Below are 18,594 nucleotides of genomic sequence, written 5' to 3' on the forward strand. Positions count from 1 at the left end.
AACATTCACACCTTTACCTCATAACATTTTAAAAGCCACTTATTAAGGAATGTTCAGAGATTTAATAAGTGCCAGTACAGTACATTCACTTAAGATCTCTGGGCCTTTATTCCTACTTGGAATTTAAGAGACAATAAAGATTTTGATAAAAACATAAAAAAGCAGGTTATGATCTAATCTAAAATTTAAAGCAGTTATGTATAGCCTGAAGGTAATTGCGTTTTTCAGTGCTGAGGGCTTCAAAAAGCTAACCTTCTTCCCTATAGGACTCAAAGTTCTTTCTGTTATGTCACTAGTTATTTTTCATATAAATGAAAGTCCTTACTTTTATAATTTGTAAATAATCAAGTTCCGGTAAATGATCTTCAGGGTCCCCTTCGAGTCTTAAAATTTTATTATTCTCTGAAAGGCTACATTAATCATCATTTTTTTCCTTAGAAATTAATAACTGGAAAAAACCCCAGTATTTTTAGCTGTAATTTCAAGGGCCCAGAATTATTTTTCATTAAAATATATTCTAATAAATATATTCATATTTATCTACTTCAATAATAGCACTTACATAAAAATATGGCAAGAATAGTTTCCCTACTAAAATTGTGAATCAGAATATTTAAAAAAAAAAAAATCAACATTGGCCTTAAGAACTTTCAAGAAATTTCCAAAACCACCAACCTGATAACCTGGTTACAGTGGGCGCACATTGGAGTGCGCTTCCCTGCTGGAATGTGCTCAGCTCTTTGCACTAAAGTGTCCTGGTCACTCGGCTGGGGCTGCCCTGAAGCTGAGTTGGCTGGTGCTGCTGCTCCTGAGATTCTTCCAGTGGAAGGTGCTAGGAGTTAAAACACACACAAAAGTAATCAGAATGAGAATAAGCCAAATATAAACTTTTTCTAATAAATGATAATATTACTTTTAAAAATAATCTATTCACTCACTCATACTTAAGAAGAGGTTATGTACCAAATACTAGACTGTGACTACAGAGATAAATAGAAAAGAAAATCAAGGATTACAACATCAAGAGTTAGGACAGATGTATGCATAGCATGTTGTGGGAAAAGGAGAAATACTTTTGCTTCCAAGAGGAGATATGGTTAGGGTGCATATTCACAACATCTCTAACCATTAATTAGATTTAACTTGAAATATATCACAGGCACATAAAAAATTTCAGTGGGTTGATAATAACAACTCTTTATTGTTATCTATATTCTTTTTCTCCCTGTATTATCTAAGAACACTGTGCGGTCAGTCATCCAGTCATATAAAGTAGCTACAAAAGAATCATCCTACAACCTTCTTCTCCCTCATCTGAGGTTATAATGGGTTCTGATAATTTTATATCACAATAATTCTTATTTTTGCCCCCTTATCTCCATTCGTACAATACTGTCCTGGTTTAGGTCCTCAATGTCTCCCACCTGGACTAGTCACCAAACTGTCTTATCCTCCACAAATTCATACTCTCAACTGTGACCTAAGACAGCAATGTGGTCTGGTCAGACCCATTTCTAGGATTTTCCTGTTCTTTGACCACTGAATGTAGTACATACTTCTAATCTCTTCCTATAAGGCCCACCAGTGGTCTCTGCCTGCTCCACCACGTCAGCTTTCGGCACTCTGCCTTTCGTTTATGCTACAGCAATACTAAACTGCCTCACTTTTTCTTGGGAATGGGTCATCCCTGTTACTTCTCTATGTTTCTTCCTCTTTATCTAGTAACCACTGCTGTTTAAGATGCAGCCCAAAAGCCAACTACTCCAACCACTTCTCCCTGATGCCCCCTCCACATAATCCTAATTAAATATTTCTCTTCCATGTTCCCATAATTTTCTGTGAATGATTTTATTGCTTCTACTGCATGTATCTGTGTCTTTTCTTCTCCAACTACATAGTAAGCTCACTGAGGGTATGAACTATGTCTTATTCATTACCTTCACAATTAATACAGTGTCGGATAAATAAATGAATGAATAAACAAACTGGAATCAATATGTAAGTGAATGAATGCAAAAGTGGAAAGGACCCTAACTAACAGACGGCCAGCTCCTTACTCATAAAGCAAGTAAAATGTAAGAGAAGAGAAAAAACATACATTAGAAAGGTTTAAAAGGAATGATTTTTAAGAAAAGCACATATAATACAAATGAACAAAGGGTGTGTATGTATGCACACGTGTATGTATATTGACAGAATCCATATTAAAGGTGTGATCAAAACTGGGTAAGATAGATTAGGGTAAGTGAGAGGATAATTCTCCCTCACCAGAATAAAGCCTGTTAGCTATAGATCCAGAAACCTGGCACTTATAAACACTTAGCACGTCTACGGTGCTCTCCCTGGCACTGGAACTGTGAAATGGCACGTTACAGGCCAGGGAACACTACTACTGCCCATGTTTCAAGTCAACTGGACGTGGAATATGTTTTCATTCTCTTAAACTCACACTTTCTCTAGTAGAAATGGGAAAGAAAATTACTGTAATATTCACTTTGTATACTCTCTTCCTTGTTATCTCATTTACTCACACAGCACAACCGTTGCCTCTGTGGGTCTTCAATTTCTATACCCAGGTCTGATTTCTCTTGGAACACCAGATAAGCATTTTCACTGCCAAATCCTGTTCTTGTCGTTATGACCACGACATGCAAAATGTTTTGCGTCTTGCACACACTGCCAGCTTTTCCTAAGAATCTCTATGGTTTGAATTTTCCCACTCACTCAGACATGGTCCTCTTCTTCCCTGACACTCAGTCTCCAGATGCTAACAACGATTTCATTACAAATGTTTCCAAGGCCTGTCCCTTCCTTCTCATTGGAACCCAGCTCTATCTTGGGAGCCCTGGTTTGAGTCCCTCCAGTCCAGACCACTACAAGTCTCCCAAGCAGTCTCTCTGCTACCAGTCTCTTCTTCAACCTGTTCTACTGCATTCTTTCCCCAAATACACTAGTCTGATCATATACTCTTTTTTATAAAGTTTTCAGTAACTCCCCACTGGGACCAATATATACAGTCCTGACAGTCTAGTCCCTCAGCGAGCTCACTCCAATCTTCTTTACAATCGTGTCTTTCACGCTTACCTACATCCCTGTCACCATCATCATATTCGATTACAGTTCTTTAATATTTAACTGGTGCTGGCACTATTCTCAAATCCTTACAACAGTCCTATGGTTTAGGCACGATCAGTACCACCTTTTTACTCTTAGGCAAAGGGAGGTTAAGAAACCTGCCCAAGGTCAAACACAAAATAAAGGGCAGTCCTGGATCCAGGCAGGCTGGGTCCACAGTGTGCTCATTAAAACCACGCTATAGTCCACTCACTGTCTCTGAACATGCTTTGTCATCCCCTGTTTCTGTGATCCTCAGCCAATGAAATATCCCCTTCTCCTCTGCTACTCAGTTTTCCCATTCTGCAAGCCTCATGAAAGTTCCATTTCTGTCCCCAGTATTCCCTGGCCATCCCAGCTACAAGTGTTTTCTTGCTCCCCTTAACATCTATTAATAACCCTGCCTGTGTAATTTATTTACTACTTATTCATAGGACCTGTAGTACCTTTCGCTTCCTAAGTCAATAACAAACTCTCAAAAAATGAGAACAAACTAGACCCATTACCAGAACACTGCCTTAAAAACAGAGAGCAAAAAAATTAATATTTAATCAAGTAAATGAAAAAAGGAAGGTTCTAAATCACTTTTATTTTTGCCTTTTGAAAGGAGACCACAAAGGTATAGATTTTTAAAATGTGGACTGGGTTCAGGATTTCAAACAGTGGGAAAGTTACCAATTGAAAAGTTCTGAAAATCAGACCTCAAAGAAAGTCAAACCCTTTCATCTACAATATGCCTTTATTTTATCACATTATCTATGCATAAGCCCTAAAGTACTGAGTCACTGAGACACTTTTAGCAATAAAAGAGTGCGGTAATTCTGCATCAGTCATTGTAAAATGGGACATAATCTACCTGGCCCATGCGTCAAGGAGAAGATACATGGGAAACTAACTCATTTAACGTGAGAGGCCATTCTTAAACGTGAAACATCTGATCACCTTAAGCACATATAAAAAGGCTCTAAGCTAACTGCTGTTCTTTTCTTGTGAAGAAAAGCCTGCTTCTCTTCCTGCTCCGTTTTAACCACTTTGGATAAGACCGAAGTTCTCACACCTCCATTTTGTTGCTGTGTTGCTAGCACACTGGCCCACACAAAGCTGCACACGCCTGTTAATTACCAAGCCCTGAACATTTCCAAGACCCAGTTATTTCCCGCATGAGCAAAAGTGATGCTTCATTTCTTCAGACTGAATTTCTCACTACTCTAGCACAGGAATGGGCAACTTTTAAGCCATCAAGTGCCAACCCCCGGCCTCTGCTCACTTGGCTTATTGGGGACAGGAGGTATAAAAAGGTGAGGTCTTGGGAGTGGGAAAGTACCACAAAATGAGCCCTGCCTCCTTTAGAGTTCTGTAGAGAACTGTCTACCATACAGAGAAAACAGTCTTCCACGGATAGTAGTGACTAAAAACAGTATTTATTGAACTCATCCCCCAAAAATCACCTAGGTAGAAAAAAACCCATTTCTTTAGAAGTAGCAGCTTGAAGATGACAATCTACTTGTAATAAGTTTCTTCTTTACAGTCCTAGTAGAACAATTAAATAGGAACATGGAATTAGCCCATTCCATGTGCTGGGAATTTAAGTCACAAAAAATTTAAATGACTTATTCTAACTGAAAAATGAATGAGTCAATAAAGGTTCATAGTGGGAAGATTAGGAAGCTGACTCAAGTTTTCCTTTTAAGCTTCCTCTTGCGCTACTTCCATTAAATTTGGCTCCTTTTGTGGCTAATCTCTAGCCTGCTAGGATCATGTTTTAAAAATACTTTTTTCTTTTGTATCAAATATATTTCAGCACAAAACTCATCTAGAAATTTAGAGCCACTAGCTACTTCCCAAACCAATAGTGTTGGTGAAAATGCCTTTTATTCACTTTAGAATGGTTATTTATAAGTATTCTAAGGTTTTAAATGACATACATCCATAATTATTCTATGCTTTTGTTTTTCAGCACTACGATAGTCAAACCTAAAATTACAAAGATTATCATTAAATAAGTAAACATAAATTAGTGAGAACACCCAACAGTATAATAGAACACTTTCTTAGTATATAATATGTAAAGTTGTCCAAGTAATCAGTAAAATTTAATACCCACAATATGTTGAGTTGCTAGTTTTTAAAATACTTGTCATAGTGAAATAGCTGATTTAAAACAGCAAACAGACCTCTGATTTGCTAAACATGAAGTTTACTACCAAGAAATACAAAAGTCACCTCATTTGGGCTGCACACTCTTAATTGATGATAAAGAATTTTTAAAAATAGAACCACATAATATTCATTGATTTAGAAAAACACCTACTTCCTATTATTGGGTAACTTTGTGATGCTATTTGGAAAGATAAAGTGAAAATTCTTTAGTAATATTTTAACTGCATTTTTTACCTAAAGCAGATGATTTAAATTTGCATTATTTAGCAAATTATTTAACACAAGTTTTACACAATCTTATCCTGAGATTTTTCTTTTCTAATCTCTTTAAGGCCCCAACCAAGTGATTATTGAGTTTATCCAAGTAACTTCTGCTCTATGGCCCACGAAAGTACACTACTGGTGGTTTATTTACACAGTATGTAACATACGGTACTATAAAACACCATGTAACAATAAGGAATTATACATTAATTATTTACTGTATGTTTCAAAAATAATTGCGCTCATTAAAAGGCACTTGTTCATGTAAATAAGGACTTCATAAAAAGAAAGCAGATTAATAGCAATAAAACTCCTAGCAATGTGAGAATTCTCTGAAAACAGACATTTTCTAACTGTATGAGGAGTAAGATGGGTTATTTGGTATTTTTGCATCCCCCCCCCCCCACCCTGGTTCCAAAAAGGCTGTTAACTCTAAACCAATACACTTAAAAAAACAACAATGAACATTAAAATGTACATGTTAAACTTCTGGCTAGACTGTACTTGAATACAAAAGAAATTCATTACTCTTTTGGTTCAAGTCAAATTATTCAACTATCAGCAAAATATTCTTATCAATATATACTAAGTAAAAAAACTATGTCAAATCTTATTTAAATACTTAAAATAACTCAGTTGGGGTTGGGGAGTGGAATGGTGGTGATATCACAAAAAAAAACTTAAGCTACAACAGATGTTACTACTAGTGTCTTCTCAGGTATATTACTCTTACTATATGTAGTGCTTCTGAATTGCTGAACATATCATTCAGTAGGAGAGCAAGTTTGATGCTGGAAGATGAACTGCTCACAACAATTCAAGAAATGCATAACCTGATGCATAACTTAACAGCTCCATAGTACATCCTGGTCTAAGCCACTGTCATCTCTTGTTTGGCTTATTGCAGTTATTGCCTCTAGATCTTGCTTCCACCCTTGCCATTAATACAGAGGCCAGTAAAAACAAAATCAGATTATGCTGCTACTCTGCTCGAAACCCTCCAAAAGCTTCCTCCTTAAATTAGGACTAAAACTAAAGGTCCTATAGAATCTGACTTCTCCTATCTCCCTGACCTGATCTGTCCCTCTCCCCTTGGCCCACGACATACGCCACAGACCCCCCTGTGCTATTCCTCTAAATGGCAAGTGTGCTTCTGGTCCAGGGCTCTTGCACTTCCTTAATCCCTCTGCCTGGACATCTTTCCCCCAGCTTTTGTACCGCTTGTTTCCTCACTTGCTCCAGGTCTCTGCTCAAAGGTCACTGATCAATGTGGCTTTCTGTGACCATCCTATACAAAGAGCCACCCCTTCTCCCGCAAACCAGCATTCCCTGTACTCTTTAAATGGTTTATCTTTCTCCACAGCACTCATCTCACATATTTTATATATATTTTTATTGCTTTTTATTATCTATCTCTTCACACCTGAGGCCAAGGACACTGTCTTTCGTTTGCTACACAGCAGTCCTTGACATATTGCTTAATAAATCTTAGGTTAGAGAATGAGTGACTCCAGCACCAAAATAATTGCCTTCCTGTTAAAAGGAAACAGACTTTTTAGAGACACTGCTGATTCTAGGACTGAGGCAAAAAATGAACAAGGATTGTCTAGAATCCCTTGTTCAATCAGAAAGCAAGGACGCTATCAAAGACTACTGCAATTGTATCAAATGAACTTGACAAAGCAGATAAGGTAGTTTCAACATTAGTAAGAATAGCAATTACAAATGATCAAAATACTTCCAATATGTTTAAAACCCATGAGCTCACGATAATTCTGGAGTTAAAAAAAATTGCTTTTATCATCTTTCGATGATACTAAGGAACCAATTCATTACTTTAAAAAACAGCAAAATTTAATAAAGGGAAAGAATAAAGCTTTAAAATTTTATTGCCTCATAAATGACCATGTTTTACCTGTATCCCACTTATTCCCTTGCATCTCTAAAGTATTTTTAAGCAAATTCAAGATTTATCATTTGATACATATTATTTCAATAAGATCTCTAGAAGTACTCTTTTAAAAACCTAACCATAACACCATTATTACATCTAAAATAATATCAAATAACCAATCAATTTTCAAATTTTTCTGATTATCCTCTGTATAGTTTTCTACTGGATTTGAGCTGGAAGAACTGATTCCAGAGTCACTGGCATACTGCTGACATTTGAGGTTGTGGGAGGTAAGGAGATGGCTCTGGGGAAGAGTAACATGAAAATACAAGAGCTTCTAAGGAATAAGACAAATAACAAATACTTTCGGGACAGAGAGAGAAGCAGTTTGAGAAAAACTAGCACAGTGTGCCAAGGACACCAAAGGAGGAGAGTGGACAATTTGGGATCCAAAACTACATCTACCTGACACCAAAGCCTGTGTCCTCATGCAGTCATCCATCAAACACTTAGTAAACGCTTTCTGTGAGTCAGGCTCTTTGCCAGTCACTGCCATGCCCCATGCAAACATGAAGAAAAACTTCCTTAAATGTGATCTAAACTGGGAAGCACTAACTTCTGGCTAGTTTAGAAGGAGGGGATAGTGGCAACTGAGATGATTAATTTCTTCTATTCTCATTTCCTTAATGAGTCAGATAGGAAAGATTTAGGAATAATGTGAAAGCATTATTTTTTATTAGCCCCGATGTGCCTAGCAGCTTATTATTACTTTCACACCTTTACTGTATTCTGTCAAAGATTAAATAGTTTGACCCAGAGATGTTCCTTTCTTTCCCTAAACCCGGCAGCCCATACTTTTAGTAATTTAATGAATGGTCACAAAGTTCTTGAACTAAACCATAAGACTATAAGGCTAGATTTTTCATGTTTTGAGAACATTTAAGAGCACTTATATAAGCTGTTTCAGAAAGGGAAACATAATTATAGATCTAATATTTTTACTGAGGATGGATAGGATTGAAGCATTACAATGCTGTATCCATTTTGTTGAACAACTCTATACTGGTATAAATATTTCAACTACTACATTTGGGTTAAGATACAGCAGGAAAAAAGGTATGACAGTAAATTTAGGGATAACCATACTATATACTTCTTAAAATCCTACAATATTTCATTTTTATTAAGTCAGAAATAAGGCTACCAAGAACACTAGTGTTCCCCCAACCCCAGCCCCTGCCGAAAGCAAAAAGACAAATATTTACAGCCCCGACAAGACAGAGGTCATATAAGAGATTTATGGTGTGGAAAACAACTCTCTCAACTGCAAGACGTGTTCCTGTTACAAACTGAAGCTAATGCTGTCCTCATAGAAATAACTGCGATACATCAAAAGAGACACTCTGGCACTCTTGGTGAGATAAAGCACTGTAAGTCAACATCTCAGAGAATATGTTCACAAAAGCATGGTAGAAATTTTACACATACTAAATTGGGTCGTAGTGATGGCAACACACTTGCATACTACCATGTTCAGCAATTGCTTTATTCTCTGTCCCGTTCCTAACCATCTCAGACAGATGGTGGCCAAGAGAAGCATAGAATCTGTGCATTTTGTCTGTCAAGCTCCTTATGTTGAACATATAAACAACAGTCTACTCTCCATAATCCAGGCATGAAATCATATCCAGTACAAATAGAAAAGGTTTCAAGTTAAGCCAAGATCTAGGATCAGAGGAAAGTACATTCTGGAGAGATTTCTGCAAATTTTATTAAATGAAATCAAGGATATTTTTATTCAATGATTAAAAGCAAAACTGGACAGATTAAACTATTATCATTTCTCTAAGCAGTGGAGAATGCTGGTATGTATGCCATAAAGAATTGGAACAGGTGCACCCAGGGCCAAGTATCAAGTATTTCCGCAACTTCAGGAGGTTAGTTTCTTCCATTAGCAACCAGCCTTTCAACTCTAAGAAGTCAGATTAAATTGGATCTAGAGTGTCTTAATTAAAGTGAGTGTGGGGACTTGGATAAGTTTCAGTTCTCTTCTTTTTTAATTTCTTGCATTACACATCATCAAAATTCAGGAAACACAGACTTGCCTTTTACTCCCTACTCACTGAACTGACAAAGAAAACTACCATTTGGTCAGAGTCAAAGTAAAAGAAAACCAGTCTGTACTTTGCAGATAAAGACATGAGATGATAAAATATCTGGTTTTACTACTGTTGATTTAAAAATCAAAAAATTATTTATCATTTATACATAGTATTTTCTCAATGATCTCAGTATCACTGTTACAATTTCAAATTCTGTACTAGAAAGACAAACCCATGTTCTAATTGGGGGTGGTCAATGTGCTTTATATGAAAAAGAAGGGGGAAGGGACACGGGGGATATAAAAAAAGGAAAAAAGAAACAAAACAGAAAATAACTCAGATAAAATATTTTTAAAAACAAAAATAAGAGGCATGATTCATGACCTCAGGAATACTATAGAGAATCACTGGTGAATTTATAGAGACTCTATAACCTAAGGTGTTACATAACACATTAAATCTCCAGAATTTTTCTCATATTTGTATGAAAAAAGTATAAAAACATATATTAAAATTATACTCACATTGTATCTGGAGTTCTCATATATCTTATTTCCAAAGTAATAAAACCCAGATGGGCTATGCTTTTACCATTTTCCCACCAATTTTCATCTATAGAAGTGAGAAAGCAGCCTAATCTCAGAAATAAAGGAGAGAAGAACCTCAGGCTTGAATTGTTCTATAAAAATTCTATATAAATTTTTTTAATGTAAGCACAAAGGAAAAAAAAACCTGAAGCAGAAAAAAAAAAAAATTTAAGGACATCTCCCCATGTCAAACAATATCAGTAATTATAAAATTTTAAACTTGGGGTAGTTTTTATATTTCTATTACTACTACTAATTCTCCAAGATATCTCTCCTTATTAAAGTCACTAGGTCCCTGAAATAAATGAAACTTTAGTATCATTATCCAAAGTTATGTTTGAATTTCACATCTTTTAAAAGAAGAAATGTTATTTTATGTTGGAGGAAGCAGTATACGAGGCCTGTTCAGAAAAAGTCCAACCACTGTTAATATGAGAACAATTTGCGTGACATTGATGTGACCTGGCAGACAAAGAGGGTGGACTGGAATGCGCATGTGTGAACAATGATGACTTCACTGGACCAGTCAGTGGGGGCAGTAGAACCTGTAGAGTGAGCAATTGTGCACTGTGTGGCCATCACGTTCAAAATGACTGAGTGAGTAGAGCAACAAATCTGCATCAAATTTTGCATTAAGCTTGAACAATACTCCACGGAAGCTATTCAGAGGACTCAGAAGGCTTTCAGGGACCATGCAGTGAGTGCAGCACAAATAAAAGTGTGGTACAAATGCTTCAAAGATGGTCGAGAATCTGTTGAAAGTGATCTATGATCTGGAAGGCCTGCAACAAGCAGAACACCTGAGAATGTTGAACGTGTGCGGGCTGCAATCAACAAAGGTTGGCAACTGATGGGGTGAGAACTAGAAGCTGATCTGGGGATTCCAGAAACTACAGTGCCTGAGATTTTGACTCAAGGTTTTGGCATGAAACATGTCATGGAAAAATCTGTTCCATGGCTTCTTCTACCAGAGCAGAAGGGACATCATGCTGCAATTGCTAGTGACTTGATTCAAACTGCTATGGATGAACCAGATTTCCTCAAGAAGGTCATAACCAGAGATGAATTGTGGGTCTATAGTTACGATCTGGAAATGAAGGCACATTTGTCCCAATGGAAGTTGCCTGGCTCTCCATGCCTGAAGAAGGTGTGGCAAAGTCACAGCAAGATCAAGACCATGTTAACTGTGTTTTCTGACTGGGAAGGTACTGTCCACCACAAGTACACCCCCTCCAGGCTAAACAAGTAATAAGGAGTACTACCTTATTACTGTTCTTTGTCGGCTGAGAGATGCAATACAATGAAAACAGCCACAGCTAAGGGCAAGTGGTAATCAGCAGCTTCATCATGATAATGCACCTGCTTATGCATCAAGTCTTCCGCAGAATTTTTTGGCAAAATATCAAATCTCCCAGTTGACTCAGCCCCCCTACAGCCCAAATTTCTGTACCTTCTGGCTTTTCCCAAAACTAAAATAACCTTTGAGAGGAAAGAGATTTCAGATTATCAATGAGATTCAAGAAAATACAATAGGGCAGCTGATGGCAATTCCAACAAAGGATTTTTCAGAGTGTTTTAAATAGTGCAAGAGATGCTAGGAGAACTATGTGAGGTCCCAACGTGCCTACTTTAAAGGGGACTGAGGCATCATTGTCCTATGTACAATGTTTCTTGTATCTTGTATCTTCTCCAATAAATGTCTCCACTTTTCATATTACATGGATGGATACTTTCTGGTCAGACCTTCATATAGAGCATAAAGACCAATGTTAAGATATCTTGGGCTCCTTGTTCTGCTAATTTCTAGCCATGTGAACTTAGAAATGTTATCATTCTGGGTCTTAGTTTCCTCAACTGTAAAACAGCAATAGTAACAACTACCTCCAAGTGTGAGAGGGTTGAATGGGGAGGCATAAGTAAGGGGATTACTTACAGTTCTTTGAATGTGTAAGATATGCTTCATTAACATCAATTATTATTATACTCTCTTAGCTGGTTAAAAAGAAATGAAGTGTCCACTCATTCAACAACTACTTTGAGAATACATATGAATGACAAACTGAAGAGTAAGATTCTGGACCCAAAAGAGTTTGTGTCCTTACAGGTGATGTTACAAGAAAAGAGGCAATAAAGTGCCTTACCACTCATTAGTGCTGTCAAGGGTGCTCATGACCCCCGATAAGGTCTGCATCTATTGTGCAAAATTATCAAGCATAATTTTCCTTATTCCTATGGTTTAAACCTAGGGTTGGCAATTATTGTTCTGTAAATGGCCAGAGAATAAATATTTTAGATTTTGTGGGCCATATGGTTTATGTTGAAACTACTTAGCTCTGCTATTGTAGCACAAAGGAGCCACAGACAACATGCAAACAAATGAGCATGGCTGTGCTCCAATAAATCTTTATTTACAAAAACAGGTGGTGGCCCAGATGTGACTAAGGGCCAGTGTGCCAATCTCTGGTTTAAACCATATGCATCAATTAACAAAAAGTATTAATTCTTTATAAAAACCATATATAAATAATTCCAGGTATCTTCCCTATAAAAGATCTAATATTTTAATCTCAGGTTGAAAGGAAAACGGGGAGAAAGAAGAACTTTAACAGTGTACTTGCTTCAGCAGTAAAAAGCTTCTAACATGAAAATAAATTCCAATAAGAAGACATTTAGGAGAAAAGAAAGAAGGCAGTTAATGGTTTTTCCTTTTTTTCTCCTGAGAGTCATGATTCTAAATGAAAATCTACTTGCTATATAAAGAGATAGAGCATATTTACAGGCTTCACACCAAGGTTTGACAATGGACAGCTCCAGTCAGGCCTTTATGGCCAGTGGACTGTTTAGTTTAATGATGTCAAAAAGCAGGGGAGCAGATGGCAATAAAACATTATTAGAAGAGATGAAACATAAGCAACTGGTAGCAGTTTACTTATTCATATAAAATTTAAAAATGGAACCAATAAATCTATCCATCTTAGCTAAGCAAATCTAGTTATCTCGATTTATTACTGTAGCGTAAAGCCTACAATGAAATTTGGGATGGTTGGAGAAACAGTAATTTCCTTTCTCACCCCTATCTCCTTTAGACTTCAAATAAAAGATAGAATTTATATCCACTTATAACTGAGATGCGCATCATTCAGTTTTTGATCTAATCAGATCTCACAAATACATGAGTCTTCCTTGGGGGAAAAAATCAAACAAACAAAAAAAACCCCCAAAACATAACAGATTTCTCCAAAGCTCTATCCATGATGAAGAAATAAATTTTTCTTTATTGTTAAAATGTAGTAAACTGCAAAGGCACTGTAAGATAAAGGGTCATGTTAACTAAAATCTTAGCTAAATTTTAAAAATGGAGTTTAGATGCAAAGAAAATGTTACTTGAAATAGTTTAATAGTTGTTAGTCACTAGTTTATCCTCCCTATGCAAGGAAAGAATCCTTTCTACATTATCTCTAAGAGATTTAGTTCTCCTTATATATCACATTCACTAATATTATCTTGTGATACAGGAAAAAGCCCTATTTAGTCAAAATAACTGGGTTCAAATCACTATAGGACTCTTGAGGATGCTTTTGACTTCTCTTAGACTCTGTTAGCTCACTGGTAAAATGGGGCCCATTTAACATTTTCATATTATCTTACTGTACACTTTGAATAAAAAGATACTTTTAAATACTGAAAGAATTATTAAAAAAACCAATTATTATTACCTACCATTTTACTGTTAAATGACACTGGCTGATCCCTTCAAGGACATTTATTACATTCCTGAGTTCTAAATGCCCAAATAAGGATGGTAAGTACTCCCCAAGGCAGAGTATTGGAGAAAAAAAGCTAAAATTAACTATTCATTTTGAAAAGTAATTTTGTATCTTTTGCCATTTTTGATTTCACCAAAAAAAAATTTACTGTGTCCCTAAAGTATCTGCAAATGATCCCAACTTTTCTGTTTACAGATTACTTGTATTATGCTTCTTCAAAACACAATTTATATTTTAAAAAAGAATCACCAATTTTTACAAGCCTCTATCAATTGTGAGTTCCTACCTTTAGTAAATATATTAAAACTGTTTCATATAGAAAAAAGTGTTACACTAGTAAAAAGCTTATATACACATTATATGACACGGGTAAAGTGAATAATGCCATAAGTAGAATACATGGAAATTAATATTTGTTCAATATAGAGTATCAGAGATTAAGAATGTCTACTACTAAATGTTAAATAATAATAGTGTAGTGAGTATGTCACCATAATAAAATGCCCTTATTTTCCTAACTGGAACATTTGCCTCCATGAACGCATTTAACAATAAAAGCCAAAAGGAAAAAGAGGAAATCCATTAATTTCTCGGCAATATCACAGGATGTAAATAAACAGGGAGTTGTGTGTACACATGGTTAAAGACAACATGAAGGTAGCATTATTTTAACATGCTATAAGAGCAGCTAATGAAAACCGCAACAAAATAAAAAGAGATTTCAGCATAGCTAGATAACACTATAACACTATGAGAGAACACATAATGGCGCCTTTTTATTTTCAATTGCTCTATGAAATAAAGCCATTCTTCTCTATAGAAAACTATGAGTACAGTATTAGCCAATATTGTATAGTTCAATGACTCTCTGAATAAGACACTATAATGATCTTTTAACAATGCAAATCTGATTGTATCACTTTCCTTACTTTTTAAAGCTCTTTCTGACAAGGCCTCCAATGACCCATCCAATGTTCCTTCTGGCCACTATACAGTACTAATCATACTGAACTACTTGCCTTTTGTAAGAAGCCAAGTTATTTATGAGCTTTTGCATATGTTGTTCCCTCTCCAAGTTGGCCTCTTCCTAAAAATATTCACGGGTTTTGACTACATGTGATTCTACTTTAGGCGCACACATTAACACTTTATTCCTGCATAAAATAGGACTCCATTATAAACAAATATATATTCTACCTCAAGATTGTATCACTGGAACTTTATTTGCTCTTTCAATTGATCCAGACTTCCATGCTGTCTGATCTGGACTTTGTAATCTGATTTAACTCTTTGCACTGTGTTTGCACATTTCTGTTATTTTACTGGTGCTTTACATCCAAGTTAATTTGTCCAGTGACAAAATGGGTAAACACCCCTAATATTTCCTCTGCACTCCACTGCTTGGTTCCTCATATGCCATAAATTCCTACATTTTTTGAGGGGAAAAATGCTGCAATAGGGCTTCAGGTCTACGAGTTTAATTGCTGGAAATTAATATAGTTCTAGTTATAGTACTGCTTATTTTCACAGCTTTTAAGTCTTACAGGAATTCCCTGCTTCAAGCAAAGTGAAGTCCTCTTCTCCTTAAGCAACTTGTAGTTTTTAATGGGAGCATTTGGCAGATAGCACGTTCACCTCTGTTCAATGACTGCTGTGGCAATTTGAAGTCTGGTAGGAGGAAAGAACGATGCTTGTGAATCCCTCAAATTTTGTGAAGATGTAAAAAATAAGGAAACTGACTTATCCAGCCACTCATTTATTCCTTCACTGACATTTACTTAGGGTCCATAATCTTAGCCAGGTATTGTTTAGATGCTGTCAAACAAAGATTAGTAAGACTTGATCCCTGTCCTTAAGGGGGTCTATAAACAGCAAAGACACATATGTAAACAGTTTAAATGATCATGATGAATGCTATAAGGCGGCCATCACCAAATTTTGTAGGAACATAGAGAAAGGATAGGCAACTACTTATAGGACTCAAGAATGGTTCACAAAGAAGATGACATCTGGTCTTAAAGAGTGAATAAAAATGTTCAAGGGGTAGAAGAGTGTAAAAGCATTTCAAATAAAAGAAGCCACTCGCTATACAAAGCAGAGAAGTGTGTGCCTGAAGAATGGTATGAACTTACGAACTTTAGTGTGACTGGACTATAGGGAACATGAGGAACGGTATTACAAAATGAGGCTGGAAAAGATTGGCACAAGGTTGTAAAGGGACCACAAGCCCTGTTAAGAGGCCAAACATTAAAGGTGTGGGCAGCAGAGCCCAAAATGTTTTCAAGCAGGAAAGTCACATGAGAACTGTCTCATTGGACAGTAACAGTCTAAGTTATTAATACCATCCCTAAAAAGAATAAAGGGGCGAACGAAACCTTTTTTGAGTATCCTCTATATATCAAGTGCTTTGTTATATCATTTGAGCGTCACAAGAATGCTCTAAAGGACTTTTTTTGACCCTTATTTTAACAGATAAACAGATTGAAGGCTCAAAATGTTCCATCTGGGGAACATCTCAGGCCTCCTGAAATTCAACTATATAGGGTGGGCATTACTCTATTTCAGGACCACCATCAGCCAGGAAGCTGAGCTCAATGAACAATAGGCCTGATCTAGCAAAGCACTCGCAGGGGTGTCCAACCTGTGGCCCAAGATGGCTATCAATGCGGCCCAACACAAAATCATAAATTTACTTAAAACTCTTTTTTGCTTATCAGTTTTTGGTAGTGTCTGTGTATTTAATGTGTGGCCCAAGACAACTCTTCCTCTTCCAGTATGGCCCAGAGACTCCAAAAGGCTAGACACCCCTGAATGAGTTGTCCTCACTTTGTACACAATTAAAGATAGAAAACTGATGCACTTCTAACATGTAATGGCTCTTTATGACTCTAATACTGTATTTGTGAAAAACATCTGACTATACTGGGTAAGATAGTAGTATTTTATACATATACTTGCACCAAATGAACTGATCCGGTATCCATAACCTAAACAGAATCTAGGAAAAACATTACATAGCAAATTAGGTCACCTACATAAGCACAGGAACATACTTTTAAACTTATACCAGTAAATTTACAAAGGTTTTGAAAATATCTATCTAATCACTTATTAATTATATACAATAGGGAGGTTCCAAACATTCTAAAATCAATTAGATGTACAAATAGAGTTAATTAAAATATAACTTTAAAAAAGTACAAGTCTGCAATTCTGAAAAGTGACAAGAAGAATCTCACCTATTATGTATTTTTCTAGATCAAGTCAATGTTTCTACATGGACCATTGTATCTGAATTATGGAAGTCTAACCAAAGACACAGGGTGAGTAGGGAGTAGTTTTGCCAACTTACATAAAATTCAAGCTTGGGTTCTTACTTCTCTTTTATCTTAACACTGTCATGCAGATTATGAACTTTTGAACATTTTACATCCTAAAATATTTAGGTTTTTGGCAGTCACTGGCAAGCTTGCATATGTGTAGTGGTGTATGCTAAACTACATGCCTGAGAAAAAGATGATCCCACCTAAACTATAATGCTGTTATATACACCTAGTTCCTGTTTATCAACTGGTACAACATAACTGTGCTCTTGTAAGACCTCTCTCTGGGCAACACACACTGTAAAACACCACAAGTGAAATGATCAAAGATTTAAAGTCAGAACTTCAGTGGAGGTAACTGAAACCCATGACAGGTTTAGAATGCACTAGTAGGTACTGAAATTTCAATTAGCCCTTTGAATGCAGGCATTCTCTCTAAGCTCTCAGTTCACAACCACATTAGTCATCCCAAAGAAGATTTTCAAACTTTTAACACAAAATACAGTATGAAATATACTTTACCTTCTGACCCAAAATACATGTTAGTATGTGTATATACAAATACACTTACATACACATATATAAACTAAAACCCCATTTTATAACATACTTCCCTTAGCATATTAAAATATTCTTATATTTTCTATTTTATTTCATTTTTTAATGAACATACTGTCTGTGGTCCATTAAACTGATTTCAAGATCAATTAAGTGGGCTCACAGACTGCAATTTAGTGATTTTGATTCCACTTCTCCACTTAACTGTAGGAATTATTTTTAAAAATGACATCATTGGTAATAATCACTCTTTGGTGATGGGAGAATAGGAAAATAAAAAAACTGTTTTCCCATTTTTTCCACCAACTAGTACACAGCTATGAATTACGAGAGAAACAAGGCTGATGTTCTCAGGTGAGAGAAGTAACGGCACCTGCCCTCGTGCTTTACCTAAGCCCACACTAGCCTGCAATTAGCCTTTCCAGCTCTTGCATCTCCTTGGTTGACACTGCAGTTTTCACAGGCGAATTGTGAAGAATATGAGAACCCCTAATGAGGCACCTGTCACCTTCTAAATCAAAATAACTTTTTATTTGTATTAGGAAGCTCTTGAAATTGTTTATAAGACTAAGAATAGATTATTCTGAGATGTTTTGTTCTAAAATACGAGATACTATTAGGTAGAATAGAATAAAAGAATTTGAGGAGCTAGGAATTTTTTATTACATAATTTTTACAAAATATTGTAAAATAAGGACTTTTATATATAACATAGTAACTCATGAATTGTCCGTGTGTAGCACCTAGATAGTGGGTGTTCTGCAAATATTTTCTGATTTGAGCTAAATAAGCATCAAGATGTAAACTCAACAATAATGCAATAAT

General features: G+C 36.1%; 1 protein-coding gene across 7 annotated transcripts in view; it reads right to left on the minus strand.

Moving 5' to 3' along the window:
- Positions 1 to 18,594, minus strand: part of PDLIM5 (PDZ and LIM domain 5) — a 187,441-nt gene that overhangs the window by 19,313 nt on the left and 149,534 nt on the right. For all 7 annotated transcript variants that reach the window (XM_054591724.1, XM_054591723.1, XM_054591721.1 and 4 more), the window contains one exon: positions 676 to 832. In XM_054591724.1, coding sequence (XP_054447699.1) covers positions 676 to 832 — 157 coding nt within the window. The remainder of the gene's footprint in view (positions 1 to 675; positions 833 to 18,594) is intronic.

The sequence above is a fragment of the Pteronotus mesoamericanus genome, unplaced genomic scaffold (genome assembly GCF_021234165.1).
Source record: "Pteronotus mesoamericanus isolate MK-2021 breed Mesoamerican mustached bat unplaced genomic scaffold, CSHL_Meso_final scaffold_232, whole genome shotgun sequence".
Lineage (NCBI taxonomy): Eukaryota > Metazoa > Chordata > Mammalia > Chiroptera > Mormoopidae > Pteronotus > Pteronotus mesoamericanus.